Source organism: Tachypleus tridentatus, chromosome 8, assembly GCF_004210375.1.
Source record: "Tachypleus tridentatus isolate NWPU-2018 chromosome 8, ASM421037v1, whole genome shotgun sequence".
NCBI classification, from domain to species: Eukaryota; Metazoa; Arthropoda; class Merostomata; order Xiphosura; family Limulidae; genus Tachypleus; species Tachypleus tridentatus.
Window position 1 is genome coordinate 139,772,269 of NC_134832.1, and position 16,626 is coordinate 139,788,894.

A 16,626-nucleotide genomic window follows, 5' to 3' on the forward strand; every position below is an offset into this window, starting at 1 on the left:
GAAAACACACACACACACACACACAGTAATACATAATGTAATAGTTACTGCGAAAAAATTTCACAAAAATATTGTTTTCGAGTGATATCATAGTTTTAATATGTCACAAATGGGAAGCAGTTGGTTGTTAATGTATTTTTTAAATATTTAAAATATATAAAGTATCATTATTAATAACAGTAAAGACATTTTATGTTTGAGCTCATTATTAGCATTTTCTTTTTATTTAAAAACACTTTTAATTTTTAAAATATCACATAACTTTCTTCGCAACGCTCAAAATTTCTATCAGGTGAGTTAATATGTGGATTCTGTAACACACCCGCATCACCGAAAAGATAAAATATATCAGTAACCAGTGTTATACTATTCCGGTAGATGTCGATTTATCAGTTCATAAACATGGCTTCCGAGGGAAATCTTCCTCATGAGGCAACTCGCCGCCTGCAACCAAAGAAACAAACTTTGGATGACGCTTATGCTGCTCCAGCAAATTTTCTAGAAATTGATGTTTTTGAACCATTTACCCACGGAGTCGCACGGAAACGGTACACTGATTATGAAGTTCGAATGAGGGTACGTCTTAAAGTTAAACCTTAAAAGTAAAATTAACATTAAAGTTATAAACTTTCTAATTCAGTTAACTTTCGCACAAGACTAAGATAAGTTAAGACCTTAAATTTACGATTACAGGTTATAAGTTATATTTTAATTATTTATTCTTGTTCGTAGTTTCACCTATAAGCTTAACTCTTAGTTTCCTCCCACAAATAGTACCTTCAAGTACCATGCGTTTTGAACACGACAGTGTAAATCCTGCTATCTATAGCAGTTTAGTACTAATTACTATAACCTGTAAGTTAGCAGTTGTTTACTGATCGTAAAGTACAACTACAGATTTACTATCAGATACTTTTAGTATTGCTTAATATACTTTAAAGAAGTTTAGGCATAATGTAATTGAAAGTCATCCTTTAAACACGGGGAAAATATCCAGTAAATGAATTTACACCACTCTGAAAATTTAATTAATATATAATTTTAAAAGTAGAAAAAATTGAACTTCTTTTGTAGGTAAGAACATCACCTATTAATTAAATGGTCAAGTGCAAAATAGCTTTAGGGATTTTTAAAATTTTTCTTTCAGTGACCTCATAATATGAAATGACCATTTAGTATTTAATATTAATTAAAGAGCAAAATCCTAGAGTGAATTTTTCCTTGAAGTTGTGAAATATTATCTCTGTTAGAATAACTTAATATTTTATTCGAACAAAAGCTATTGCTGTATTGTTTCAACATTTTATAACTAGGATTTTTTCTTCTGAACTTTGAATTAAAGTTAGGTTAAGTAAGAAATAGTAAAAACTTTAGCATGTGTAATAAGATTTTTTATTTTTTTTAGGGAAGTTTTTTTGTAAGATTAACCATTGTTAAAATGTGTGGCTAACACACATAGACTTGTGTCTTGTAAAGAGGCAAGCAAAATATTAAGGTTCATTTAATATCATTAGACTTTGCTATTCAGAATGGAAGGTAGAAACTTTTAGGTTTATTACCAATTAGTACAAGCTGTGATACTAAAAGTAAAAATAAGCTTGAAATAAGATATGAAACTTGAGAATTTGGATTTGGAGGGAGACAGAAATATAGTAAAATTATAGGGGACATAATTCATCCATTGTAATTTTTCGAATTTGGTTTTAAGGCATTAAAAACAAATGGTATTATTCTTATTTTTTTTAAGAAGTTAAAAAATGTTTGGTATACAAGCAAGAATATTCAAATAATTAGCTTGGTCAGTTCTAATCACTTTGAGGTCACACAAAAACACCATGTGAGCTTCCATCTGAACAAATGTGATATTTCCACGAGGAACAAATCCTTTCATTTATGTTGCTACAGGTATAACAATTTATATAATATATTCTGTTGAGAAAGGTCAAATGTAATTAATATATATTATACTCATAATTTGCTAAATCTATGAGAGGAAGTGGTATTCATATTTTGACAGAGCCACTGAAATTGTTCAATGATAAGTAACATCAGTTTTGCTAAACTTGACAGGGAACCAAGTGTCCACTTTCCAAGTACAGTTAACTTTAGTTCTTTTACATTCTTGTTTGGTATCAAATATGAACAGTCAATTTTGATGTCCAGTGTAAAAGACTACATGAAAGTGTAATTTTTGTACTACAACTAAGATATCTGTATTACAACTTGCCAAAAGTTTTATGTATTAGTAATGTTAGTGTTACTACTAATCTACAGATTAGGATGTAAGATCTTACCTTTTAAATATGTGGACATATATGTATACCAAAATTTATAATGAACTGTACAGATGCAACTACTATTTTTTCAACACTAACCTTCAGTTAATTAGTGAAAAATGATCCAGTGTATTTTAAATTTGCATTGAGCACATTCACTGTACAATAGACACCACCATTTCATCAGATTAAAATCAGAATTTAAATGTGTTTTATCATTTATAAACTTTGGTCTTCATGTAATGCTAAGAGACATGGTGTATGATCTTTTGTGTTTTTTTAACACTACAGTACTGGAAATTATAGACTTGAATACCTGGTCAGTTTTAAGTGGTGGAATGAAGAGGCTAAGAGTTGAATATTAGTCCTAATAACTTTGAGCTTTGAGAACTGACAAGTTCTTTAACCTGTTCAGTGCCGTAGACAAGATAACTCGTCCAAGCCGATCGGTAACACAGTGCCACGGACGAGTTAATTCATTTTCAATAATATTTAACTTCAACGCTAGATGTCAGCACCATACATCCATTTGACCTACTTACAAATTGTTTCACTTTCAATCCAAAATGGCATCAAGAAAAAAGTTACAAGATGAAGAAGCATTAGAGTTGTATTGTAGCAGCTGAAATACTTGGCAGTCAACAAGTTAAATTTACTTTGCATAAATTTCACTGATGTTGTACTATAACCTATGTCTTATGAATAAAGTGTATCAGCTGATTGTGTATCATCGAAAGACTAATATCCTAGTACTGTCTATTCTATGTTCATATAACTATTGCACAAGGTATGGATGGATCTTTAATAAAATTAATATGGAAGTTCATTAGATCCATGCAGGGGTAAATACAAATTTCCCGTTTTAGGTTTTGCAGTTTTTATGGGTATTTATGTTTTTGTATTTTTCACCACTACTTTTTCCCCTCCCTTTTATTGGATCTTCACTAAAGGTTTGTTGAATCCATGTGGAGATGTATACAGATTCTGAATATTTTGTTTGGTGGTTTTTATTACCACTTTTGCATTTTGACATTTTTTTGTCACTAGTTTGCCCCAGATTTGGTGTGAAGGTTTGCTGGGATCAGAAGGAGATATGTGCAAATTTGTGGTTTTGCATTTTGTTTTACAGTTTTTACAGGCATTTTTGCATTTTTTACAATTATATATAAGGGATTTTCTTTATGTCCTAAGATAACATTTCATTAACTGTGATTTTACATCATTTTTATCCAGGGAACAGGTACTCCAGTTGGTACTACACCCTTCATATATAAACTCTTATTTTATAATCACTTTGAAATATAATCTGTGGTCATGCATTATTTCCTCTTTTGTGATTCTTGTCGGGCATACCATTAATTTTTAAGTAGTTACGAAATGAAAATTTTAAATCCTTTTGTCCATCCAACCTGTTTCTTAACATTCAGTTAAGCTTTTGCTGGATAGATTAGTGTGGACTTCCCCTCAATTAAAAAAATATATATATAACTTGGAATGATTTTTTTTTCTTGTGGGCAGGAGGATGGTCTTTATTGGCCAGATTGTTTTGTGTTACATTGCTTTATCTTGTGTTCATTTTTTGAAATGCTAACAGGTACATCTGAGTGGCTGACTTGATTAATTAATAACCTATGAGCTTCCATTACTTTGATTAGTGTGACAAGTCTTTAAAATAACATACTTTTTTACTACAATTTTTCTGGTATGATCACTGACAGCACATCAATGATGTTTAAACAATGGTTATGAAAAGTTTTAGTCAAGTTTCTAACAATACCAAATATTTTGTAGAAGTGAACTTTGTGCATAGTTTAGGGCAAACTTTCTTTTTTTTTTAATAAGCTGTGAAATTAACAAAAATAGATTTTTGTGAGGAGGGGAGGCATTGATTGGATTGCTGCATGTTAGGATATTTTTGGATAGAATAGTAGCTCAACAGGTCATCCAGAAACTTACATAGGTACAGTCTATCAACATGACCTTTTAAGTATACATGTGTTCTGAAGTGCATAATGAGCTTATTATGATGTCTTTCTTGTAATATCATTGTTATAATTGATGTTTTTAAGTAGAAAATTTAGCAATTTATGTGTTATCCAGACAAATCTACCAGTCTTCAAATTGAAGGAATCTAGTGTGCGGAGACGTTATAGTGATTTTGAGTGGCTAAGAACTGAACTTGAGAGAGACAGCAAGGTAAGAAATCATGCAGTTTTTCCTTAATCTGAAAAAAAATTGAAATTTGAATAGAAATATTTGGTTGTAATGATGTATTAACTGTTTTATTTATTCCAAACAAATACACACACACACACACACACACACAAATATACTTGTGTATAATATTTTTCATTTTTACTGTTTCCCAACATGTAAACTAAACATATAAATTCTTAGTTTCATTTTATATTTTCTTACCAAAGTTGTGGAAAAACTTTTTCAAGCCAGAATTATAGTTGTATTTCACATTTATTTTTTTATTAAAATGTTTAGTGGCCAAAAGTATTTGATCTTACAATAAAAGTGTATAACAATTCTAACAAGAAATATTTGTTAATCTAGTTTATAATCAAATACTACATTAACAGAATATGTATTAACTTGTGATATAAACATAAATAAATTCTTAACAGATAATCACAAATCAAAATATTAGATTCACATTATTAATCAAGTGATAACACTTCCTTTTATCTATATCCAGTATTTCGGAAGTTTCTTTACATGCACTGTTTACAATGTACTTCATAATTTGAGAAAAGCTTCAACTTAAAACTAATGTAGGAGAAATTAGTCTATGTAATCATATTTAAAGTTCATTACAAGTTATTGTTTGTAATGTTTTGTTTCAAAATATCTGAGAAAAATTAAGCATGAAGGAAAGTTACTCATTTATCAGTGAAGGTTTATGAACCTGAAACAGTTTTGATGTTCTTAGACCATCATAAAGCTTGTTGAAAACTATTTTGTCCATTCTGACAGGTTTTCCACTGTACTGTCTTCCACTGACTTTGTCTATAAATACATATTCATACAATAATATTAAATACATCAATCTCAAAGATAAGAAAATGCTGTATAGACTACACTACTCTTCAGGGTCTTAATATAGAGTACCTTTTTATTCCCATGATTTTGATAAAGCAAAGAAATTTTCTGGTGGTGACTATTCTTAGCTTTTAAAGCTGAGAATTAATACCCTTCTTATATCAAAGGTCAATTGTGTGAAAACAATGAGAGAAAATAAAGCAATAGGTAATCCTCAGTTTCCACTGCCTTGAAATTACTTTAGCCAGGATTAGAATAAATTAATCTAAGAGACTGTTTTTCTTCACCTTTTTTGTGTGCTAGCGATACCAAATGTGGGATGCATGTACAATCATGTGAAAAAGTTAAGAAACTTTATGAAAGCCTGTGTATTTTTGTAACATTTTTGGATTTATAGATATTTAATCTCAATTTTAACAATACTGAGAGATTATAGGAATATAACTAAACAATTAAAGCTGAAGAAAAGACTTTTCAAGATATTCTGTAAATGTAATTCTACAAAAATGCATATTCAAACTGAGGAAAAAGTTAGGACACCCTACCCTCTAATAGCTCGTGTTATCCCCTTTGGCTGAAATAACTGCAGTGAGATGCTTTCTGTAGCCATCTACCACTCTCTGACATCGGTCTGAAGAAAGTTTGTCCCACTCCTCAATGCAGAATTCTTTCAGCTGTAAAATGTTTGAGGGTTTTTTTGCATGTGCAGCCCATTTCAAGTCACCCCACAGCATCTCATTTGGATTAAGATCTGGGCTTTGACTCGGCCATTCTAGGACTCTCCATTTCTTAGTTTTCAGCCAGTCCTTGGTGGATTTACTGGTATGTTTTGGGTCATTGTCATGTTGCAGGGTCCAATTCTGCTTCAGCTTTAATTTTCTTACAGATGGTCTCACACGATTCTCAAGCACCCTCTGATACACAGTAGAATTCATGGTGGATTTTATGATTATGAGCTGTCCAGGTCCTGCTGCAGCAAAACAGCCTCAAACCATGACACTTCCGCCTCCATGCTTCACAGTTGGTATAAGGTTCTTTTCCTGGAATGCTGTATTTGGTTTATACCAAACATGTCCTCTGTTCTTGTGTCCAAATAATTCAATTTTGGACTCATCTGTCCAAAGAACATTATTCCAAAAGTCCTGGTTTTTGTCTACATTCTCTCTGGCAAACTTCAGTCTGGCCTCGATGTTTCTCTTACAGAGCAAAGGTTTCTTCCTTGCACACCTCCCATGCAAGTTAAACTTGTGCAGTCTCTTTCTGATTGTAGAAGCATGCAATTTCACATCAACAGTAGCCAGAGCTTACTGTAGGTCCCATGATGGCATGTTAGGGTCTTTGGAGACCTCTTTTAGCATCTTATGGTCTGCTCTCGGGGTGAACTTGCTTGGACGACCAGACCTGGGCATGTTGGCAGTTGTTTTGAAAGCCCTCCACTTGTTGACTATTTTTTGGACAGTAGAATGGCTGATTTCAAAATCTTTTGGGATCTTTTTAAATTCCTTACCAGACTCATAAGTTGCTACAATCTTCTTTCTGAAGGCCTCAAGACAGCTCTTTTTCTCTTACCCTCACTTCAACAGTCAGGACCACACCAAACTGTGTGAGGTTTAAATAGGGCAAGCCTTATTCACAGTGCTAAGTTATGATCTTCTAACCATGTGCACCTGGTGTGATACACCTGTGTGTAAGTTGAGCCATTTTAAGTGGGAATAAATGTGGGAGTGTCCTAACTTTTTCCTCAGTCAGAATATGCATTTTTGTAGAGTTACATTTACAGAAGATCTTGAAAAGTATTTTCTTCAGTTTTAATTGTTTAGTTATATTACTTTAATCTCTCAGTATTGTTAAAATTGAGATTATATATCTATATATCCAAAAATGTTACAAAAATACACAGGCTTTCATATGGTGTCCTAACTTTTTCACATAACTGTGTACCTGATTCGATTTTATTACTCATCAGGATCTCTACCAGGCTATCCTTAAATTGAAATTCTTTGAGGAAGTATCAAAATAAATACATCTCTTAGACTTTGGCTGTGGACAAATGTATCAATTGAAAGAGCGTATTCTTCCAAGTCCAAAACTGTAATTAGATCTCAAATTGGTTCAGATATAACAGAGCTATGATTTAAAAGTATGTACTTGAAAGAAAACAAAGAAATTTGGAGCCATTCTATGAGTCTCTTTGCCTCAGCTGAAAATCACTATTAGTTTTAAGAACTGAGTACAGAAGTATAAATCATTCGTCAATGAGTTACAGCATTAATTACAAACACACAGTATGTAGTTGAGCTTCTGTTTGATTTCAGTTAATTTGTTTATAGGAACAAGTACTTTAACTGACAATAAGTTAAATAACTATGAAATATATACTACAGTTTTGTTAGGGGGGAAAAAAGTGAGAAATGCATAATGTTAACATGTTTTTCCTTGTCAGTTGAGAACAGTAGTTCATGAAATATTGTACAAATAAACATTTTAAAGGCAGTTTGCACTGTGGTTTTAAACAAGTTAAGTTAATTTTAGTATGGATTTTTCTAAAGGCTAAAAATATATAATCAGTAAAGATAAGGAAAAAAGAAATTGATTCACAGAAGTCTTAGGTTCATACATGTTATAATCCTTTAAAAAATTCTATGTAGTATTCTTAATGTTTTGAATGTTATCCTTAAATTCATGTAAACTAAACATTTTAAATTAGTTTTTTTACTCTCAGTTCTTGACATATTTCAGATTTTAAAATTTCTTGCTGTTTCAACCTAGAGTATTTATAAAATGAAGACATTTATTCTAAATTGTGTATGTGCAGTTTTATTCAATAATTCTATAGCCATATTCAGTACTGTTTTTCCTTTTGATTTCTTTTCTTAAAAAGATAGTTTTAATGTGTATAATGAATGCCAAATATTTCTGTCAGCTGTTTCCTTATTCTAAGAACTTAAAATGGAAAATAAATAGAATAACTTTACGACCGACATGCAATCCTTTGTAGTACATTCTGAGGAATTTTAAATAAATGGATTAACATATTAATGATACCAATTATAATTATTTGATTAATAACAACAGTTATTATTATTGCTTTACTGTGTAGATTGTAGTTCCACCTTTACCAGGAAAAGCATGGAAAAGACAACTTCCTTTCAGAACAGATGAAGGAATATATGATGAAGAGTTCATTGAAGAAAGAAGGAAAGGACTCGAAATGTTTATCAACAAGTAAGTCTGAGTCTTTCTGATACCTTCTATTAAAATATTTGTTTATATTGGGTTTAAGTTGTAATTTTGAACTTGTTGCAAATGTTTATCAACAAGTAAGTCTGATCTGAAGTTCAGTCTTTCTGATACCTTGTATTAAAATATTTGTTTATATTGGGTTTAAGTTGTAATTTTGAACTTGTTGCAAATGTTTATCAACAAGTAAGTCTGATCTGAAGTTCAGTATTTCTGATACCTTCTATTAAAATATTTGTTTATATTGGGTTTATGTTGTAATTTTGAACTTGTTGCAAAAATTATTAGAGCTGTGCTGCCATCCTCAACCATTTTGCAATGGGTTATAGGTGAAAGGCCATGTCATTGCACATGTTAACTTGCATTCAAAATTTTATTGAACTACTATTTTATGAATTTGTCAGTAAATTTTGAATCAAATTGTAGATTATAATTCAAACTTTAATATTATATGAGTTAATTTCATAATTTAAAAGTAAATGTTAAACCATCTAGATATAAATTTTTAGTGAGTCATGTGGTATGTTGAATGCAGAACTGTTTAAAATTAGATGTTTGTGATTGTTAAAATACTAAAGTATATAGTTTCATACAAATTAGGAACTCAAATTACTAATTATCAACCTATAGTATAAAATGAGAACCTCATGTATTTTTTATTTTGCTGAGATATAGCTTGCTCACTGAATCAAACTCGGTGGTCCCATTTGCCTCTTTCCATTTTTGAAAACAGTCCCTTATATAAATATATATATACTTGTTTCAATGTATGACATGTGAATAACTAATTAACAGCTTAGAATATCCACAGAGTAATTTTATCAGCCATTTTAATCTGTAAAAAATCTACCATGTCATTTCAATCCCAGATTTCAAGGAAGGGGTAAGTTGTGCCTTCAGTTTGCTCAAAGTTATATATTTTTGTAAATCCAAATACATCTTGTTACTAAACTTAATAAACTGTAGTGGAATTCTATAATATCAGTGTAGTTATTTACGATTTTTTGGTTATTCAACTGTGTGTGTATATATATAAAACTTAAAATAATTTTTTTCCGATATCCTCCATGTGCAAAGCTTAGCAATCTATGTCCAACAGTAACCAAGTGCAAAGGTCATAGCAGGAAGAGATAATTGTTTACTTTACTTCTTGATTTGTTGTTCTATATTTTAAGCAAAATAAGTTTAATTTATTTCTAAATAGCAATAGTATATGTAATGTATAATTGAAATTTGACTTCATATTACAAAATACTAGACCACTAAAGCACATCCAATACAAGGAAGAATAAAAGTCAGGTTTGTGTTATTGGATACGGTAACATGAGTACACGTGCACCCTTTCAGTGGAAGTTATGTAATATTAGCCAGGCATGACTGGGAGGGTCAGTGTAATAATAAATATATAATGTTATGAGACTTAAGCCATTTAGACTAAACATTTATATTTTCGTGTTGTAATCTGTAGTCTTTCTGGAATGAAAAAAATAATATATTCTAAAATTATTTTGTGACTTTTTATGGTGGTTACAAGATCAGTCAAATTGACAGACCCTACATAGTTAGGGTAAAGAGAATAACAGACAAAATATAAAATCTTACTAAAAACAAACATTTGAAATATATTTAAAGTTTTAGAGATTACACAAATAATATTGAGGATTTTTTTGGACAAAGAATAATTTTTAATCTTAACAAGAAAATCACTTTGCGCTCAAACTTGTAATGAAACAGATTCAATATTTTTAAAATGCATCTTTTGTAAAAAAATACTTCATTAAAAAATCTTATTTTTTTTGCACAAGAAATATGTAATATTTATTAAAACAAGTCTACCAAATTTTGTGAAAATACACGTACTGCATCAGAAGTTATAGTATAAATACTTAATGTGTGCAGATATGTGCATGAACTTGTGTATATTATACCGAGCCTATCTTGAACGTGTTAACCAATGTGTGCGGATATGTATATGAACTTGTGTATATTATACCAAGCCTATCTTGAACGTGTTAACCAATGTGTGCAGATATGTGTATGAACTTGTGTATATTATACCGATCCTATCTTGAACGTGTTAACCAATGTGTCCAGATATGTGTATGAACTTGTGTATATTATACCGAGCCTATCTTGAACGTGTTAACCAATGTGTCCAGATATGTGTATGAACTTGTGTATATTATACCGAGCCTATCTTGAACGTGTTAACCAATGTGTCCAGATATGTGTATGAACTTGTGTATATTATACCGAGCCTATCTTGAACGTGTTAACCAATGTGTCCAGATATGTGTATGAACTTGTGTATATTATACCGAGCCTATCTTGAATGTGTTAACCAATGTGTCCAGATATGTGTATGAACTTGTGTATATTATACCGAGCCTATCTTGAACGTGTTAACCAATGTGTCCAGATATGTGTATGAACTTGTGTATATTATACCGAGCCTATCTTGAACGTGTTAACCAATGTGTCCAGATATGTGTATGAACTTGTGTATATTATACCAAGCCTATCTTGAACGTGTTAACCAATGTGTCCAGATATGTGTATGAACTTGTGTATATTATACCGAGCCTATCTTGAACGTGTTAACCAACGTGTGCAGATATGTGTATGAACTTGTGTATATTATACCGAGCCTATCTTGAACGTGTTAACCAATGTGTGCAGATATGTGTTTTAACTTGTGTATATTATACCGAGCTTATCTTGAACGTGCTTATAGATAATCAGTTATATTGAGTTATTTGATAAACTCGAACATACAACACAGAATGTTCATACAGTTTTTTTATTGCCCATATTGTAGATCATTATTTAATAGACTTTTTAGCTTACCTTGTCTATTAAAATAGGGCTTTTGGACCATCACTAGATCTGCAATATATAGAAAGGATTTGACTTTTATAAGTGGCAATATGGAGTCTAGGATGAAGCTGGAATATAGTAGTACAGACAACACAACATGAAGTTTATTGTTATTCAGTGTTCAAACTGTTATGTATGCAAAGTAAGGCCAGGCAACTTGGGATACTAAACGTATTGACTTCCAGTCTTTCATGTTAGGTTTATTGATATTTTGACAGTTGTGTAAGAACAGAGCAGCAGAGACAACAACAGAGAATGTGTTAATTAAAATTAACCTGTTGGAAGAGAGCACTCTACATTGTACAACATGGAGCTTACGGATATTCAAACTGTGTGGTAGGAACAGGCCAGTAGACCACTCAGTAATGAGTTTACAGATGTGTATTCAAATTAACTATTGTTATTCTCTAAAGATGATATATGAAAATAAGGAATTGCAGAAACCAATACTTTTAAATATATTGATGTAACTTAAGGTCATTCTTTTTCAATTGGAAAAAAACGTTATTTCTTGTTTGGCAAAAGAAATACCAAACCTACATTGCTAAGTTTTCAGTAAGAACAATAACTCATGCCCTTTGATAGAAGACAAATAGTTGAAAAAATTCCACATGTGAAGTTAATACTTTGAACTGATGATGAAACATTCTATCTTCTATTGTTTAGTTCAGGATTTGTACCCTGGCTTAAGATGCCAATCCATTAAATCTATAGATATTGAGTTCTTTCATTTCAAACTACATGTGTAAAGAATGAATCAAAAGTCCATTTTAAAAATTACTACATGTATATTTATTGTTTTCCACAGCCCTTTCAAATTTTGCTCCACTCCATTGTTTGGAACTTCTGATATATAAGTAATTAAAAATCAAGTTGTAATGAACTGAAAAAAATGTAAAACAATAGAAGTATTTTAAAAATAGTAATTTTTATTAATGACCAGCCTAATCGAAGATTTGTTAGTATGACACATTTTAGTTAAATAATTATAAAAATAAATCGGTGTTTTTCTTCATTGGATTAACACATCTTCATCAGAGCTGTTTTGTTTCAACCTCAGTGTTAACCATTAATTAAACCTTATTTATTTGTAGTTTTAAGAATTAGACTGAAACTATTTTCTATCTCTACATTAGCTGCTGAATTCTGGTATTCAAAACTTCTTGTCTCTTTCTTGTTTAGTTTATAAAACTACTTGAATAATTCTTTTAATGTCTATGCTGGAAGAAATTTCAATTTTTTTATTTGAAGCATAGATTTATTTTAACAAGTGTTATTTTACAGTTTAACAACCACAAGTATAATAATGATTAAAATTAAAAAGAATAACAAGGAATTCTGACAATTCTTATTGGTAGGGTTAAAATCTTGTTACAGATTCAATATTCTATTTTTTAGGGTTGCAGGCCATCCATTAGCACAGAATGAACGCTGTCTTCATATGTTTTTGCAGGAACCAGTAATTGACAAAAATTATGTTCCAGGAAAAATTAGAAATTCATAAATGGAATATTTATTGATTACTGACTTTCCTGGCGTGTGTCTTCAGCAGAGTGTATTTTTTTGAAAGGGACCTTTAGGAAAAAAATAATTGAATTCCACTTCATATCATCATATTGTGCATTTTTACATTTGTTTTGATCAAAGTTTTTACTGTATTTATCTTGAATAATATAAAAACATTTAAGTATTAGTTACCAAGTATTCATCTAATATAAAGACTGTGTACACTGATTGTTAATATATTTTATTAAGATCTGATATATTATAAATGTGCTTATTTTATTTCTAATATACATGGAAATCTACTAAAAATAATTTATTCATTAACCATTATAATGAATGTTATTTGATTAACAGATAATTCTATCACGAAAGAACTAAACTATTGGTTCAGTTTTTCTTTCTCTTTTTGCATTATTTTAAGATGTGTTACAGAAACGAGTTAGCCTAATACAATACGGGTAATGTTTGTTTCTTTCATTGTTATAGAAAATGTGGTTATATTATGTAATTCTTACCCGAGTATAATAGATGGGTGTGTATTTAAAGTTATCTGACTACAATAAACTGTTTGAATTGTTTATATATACATGAAACTATATTTTATTAAATTAAATAATTTCAAATGTTAAGTAATATTGCCTATGACATAAAAATGCAAAGTCAGAACTGTACAAATGGACCTAAGATGTATTTTTGTCTTGGTTTTGTTCAGTCATTCTGACAGGGTCTTGTTACCAGTTAGTTGTGTCAAGTGGAATAGAGTTACCTTTGATTATAAATATGTAAAATGATGCATATTATGTACTGTTACTATGCCTCTTGAACATTAATTTGATGAACTTGCATTTGAGAGAAGAAATATTACAGTTAATAAAATTATTTTAAATCTTCCTAATGCATATTTACTGTCTTATAAACATTAAAGATGTTTATATTTAAAATAAGTTGTTATTAATAATTTAAAAGTGATCATGTTCTTAAAGACAATTAACTTAGTAATAAATCTTAAATGTTTTTGTAGCTCATTTTATTTCTTGTTTGAATGTAAAAGGAAAAAAAACTGCAGTGGAACCCCCTCTAAGCAGTCACCCCTTGAAAGCGGTCATTCAATCACAGTCCCTTTTTTTTGTTTACATAATCGCTAATTATGTACAGTGGACCCCTCTAATCAGGTCAGTTTGTCTCGGTCCCGAAGGTGGCTGCTTTAGAGGGGTTCTACTGTATAATATTATTGATAAACATATTTCTACACGTAAAGTTAATAGATATCGCTACTGAAAATGTTGGAACTTGTTAGGTAAATTATTGTTGAAAAAAATATTTACGTTTCAAATATGATCTCAGTTCTTTGGATTATTTTAAAGTATTTTATAGTAAGGTGTAAAATGTTTGTTCCAATAATTGTAAAGTTTTAGTTAAAGTGTATTTACCATGAGTTGTTTTCAAATTGCTTGTAGTTAAGATAGAACTACTTAAATCTAATGTGAATAACATTATGGTAGGCATGTGTAAAGTCTGTGTATGTTTTATTAAACACACTGTTTGTGTGTATGAAATAGTTTCAGTTCAAGATGTTTACCAAAGTACTGGTATTATTGGTACATTGCTCATTCTTGTCCAAATATTTTGTTTATAATTTATTTTTATCAGAGGGTTGGCATGCTGTTTCTCTCTTTTAATATTGTGCTTTATGATCCAATGATTAACAATGAACAAAACTATGAAACAGTGTCTTTCTACATTTCTTTAAATTGTTGTACTCTAAAATTTTGAAGTATTTAAAATGTTGGCAAAGATCTGATTTCAAAGGTTCATGTGTATGCTCCTCTATCTAATCAAACTAAATGTATTCATGTTTTAAGATATTGTAAATCAAAGACTAGTAAAAATTATTTTCTACACCCAAAAGAACCTGTTTGAATATTTCTTGTCAATCATAAAAATGATCAGTGTATTCAGTTCTGTACAGCAAACATGACACACTGTGATATTGTTGTTATCCTTATAAAACCAGTTTCCATACAATACTATATTAATTCTTATCTTATAAGATTGAAATTTACCTGTTAAATCTATCAATTTGAGTATTATCTATTACAGAAAACCTATTATATAATGGTTGTAGGACACCAGTGTTATTTTATTTTGGAGGGGTAAGATGCTCCCAGTCATATAGTTCTGGATTTGGAGATGGTAAGCTGAGTTCTGATCAGTATCTTACTAAATATATCCTCCTCACTTTCTTCTGTGGCTGCAATTTAAAAGTAACAGTCCATCTCTTACCATAGGAGTTGAGTATTGCTGACTGCCTGCTTTCTCTTTGGTCAGTACTTCAAAATTATGGACAACAGCAGATAACCTTGGTAGATATGCCATAAATACAAAACTGCGTCTACTACTGATATGTAATCATCACATATTCGGCGTTTCGGTCTATGTCAACGTTTTAAGTTATTCAACTAAACTGCTAGGATAATTTTAAATTTTATAAAGCAAGGACCTCTGAAAGTACAAATTGTAAACTTGTACATAACACTGAAGTGGTGTAGGAAATGAACAACATGAATGTGTGTTAGAAAAACTTTAGTAATATAATAAACCGTTACGTTTTTTTGAAGTTACGATAACTAAATCAGCATAGAGCATTGTATGTAGACAAATTTATGTTGAAAGTCAACAATAGATGGCGGCAATTGATCAAGTTTAATACGGAAGATGGTGTGTAACGTATAATAAAACACTATAACTGCCATAAAACTACAGGGTGTTCATAAATTATTCACCCCATTATAGACCTTTATAACTTCTTTATGATAGGAACTATTTTGAAACAGTTTCCGGCAATTAATAACACAACTCGAGAAGTTTTTCTTTATTTCGCAGAACATCCACTCGGAGCATAATGGCGACAGTGAAGGAGAAAGCTATGTATGTACTATTGAGAAACCAAATTACATAGATATGCTTGAAGCGTAGGCTGCACCTCAGCTTGAGGATATGCAGCCCCATGTGTTCTTTCAGCAAGATGGGGCACGACCACACGGGATTAAATGTGCGCAATAAAAAGTTCCTTTCTCGTTGGATCGGGCTAAGTGGACTTATTCAATAGCCGTCTAGTTCCCCAGATATCACGCCTTTGTATTCTTTTTTTTCGTGGGGCTACATGAAGTACAAAGTGTAGGCAAAGAAGCTTAATAACATCACAGAATTAAGACACGGGATTGAAGACGCATTGGCTTCCATCAAGCGAGACATGCTTCTTAATGTTTGTAACAAAATCTACCACCTTGATGTTCTGCGTGCTGCCACTAGCGCTCACGTGCAAATGTACTGAAATCTGGTTCGCTGAATTATTAACTGAACTCTGGCAGTGTACTTAATTGAAACAAAAATTTCTTGTTATGTTATTAATTGTCGCAAACAATTTTGAAACAGCTCATGTAATAGAGAATTTATAATGGGGTGAATATCTTATGGACACCCTGTCGCTTAACTAGGCTGTCAGCCTACTAGTCACAGCCGTAAGAAAAACTTCAAAAGTAGGGAATCCATTCGATACAAAACTGCAATATCAGCTGAATAACAATTGACACTGTATCGTAGCCAAACATTATATATATATATAGAGAGAGAGAGAGAGAAATGTTTTTTCGTGATAAGCGAAAGTAAGCCTTTTTTT

The 16,626-nt window shown here is 30.9% G+C and overlaps 1 protein-coding gene across 2 annotated transcripts; it reads left to right on the forward strand.

The window, feature by feature from the left end:
- The first annotated feature begins 364 nt into the window (after positions 1-364).
- LOC143223613 (sorting nexin-12-like) lies at positions 365-14,855 on the forward strand. 2 transcript variants are annotated; one of them, XM_076451780.1, is made up of 4 exons: positions 365-576; positions 4,377-4,472; positions 8,425-8,549; positions 12,840-14,855. In XM_076451780.1, exons 1-4 carry the CDS (start codon positions 379-381, stop codon positions 12,943-12,945), a joined length of 525 nt encoding a protein of 174 aa, XP_076307895.1. In that variant the 5' UTR covers positions 365-378; the 3' UTR covers positions 12,946-14,855. The 2 variants fall into 2 exon arrangements, with proteins under 2 accessions (XP_076307895.1, XP_076307896.1); XM_076451781.1 differs by lacking the exon at positions 12,840-14,855 and adding an exon at positions 11,429-12,816.
- The last annotated feature ends 1,771 nt before the right edge of the window (positions 14,856-16,626 follow it).

Bases quoted from the DNA above. Each gene is read 5' to 3' on its own strand.
- LOC143223613 (XM_076451780.1), top strand. From the start codon at position 379: ATGTCGATTTATCAGTTCATAAACATGGCTTCCGAGGGAAATCTTCCT. The intron at 577-4,376 runs GTACGTCTTAAA...TGTGTTATCCAG, and splicing joins ATTATGAAGTTCGAATGAGG to ACAAATCTACCAGTCTTCAA. The intron at 8,550-12,839 runs GTAAGTCTGAGT...TCTATTTTTTAG, and splicing joins CTCGAAATGTTTATCAACAA to GGTTGCAGGCCATCCATTAG.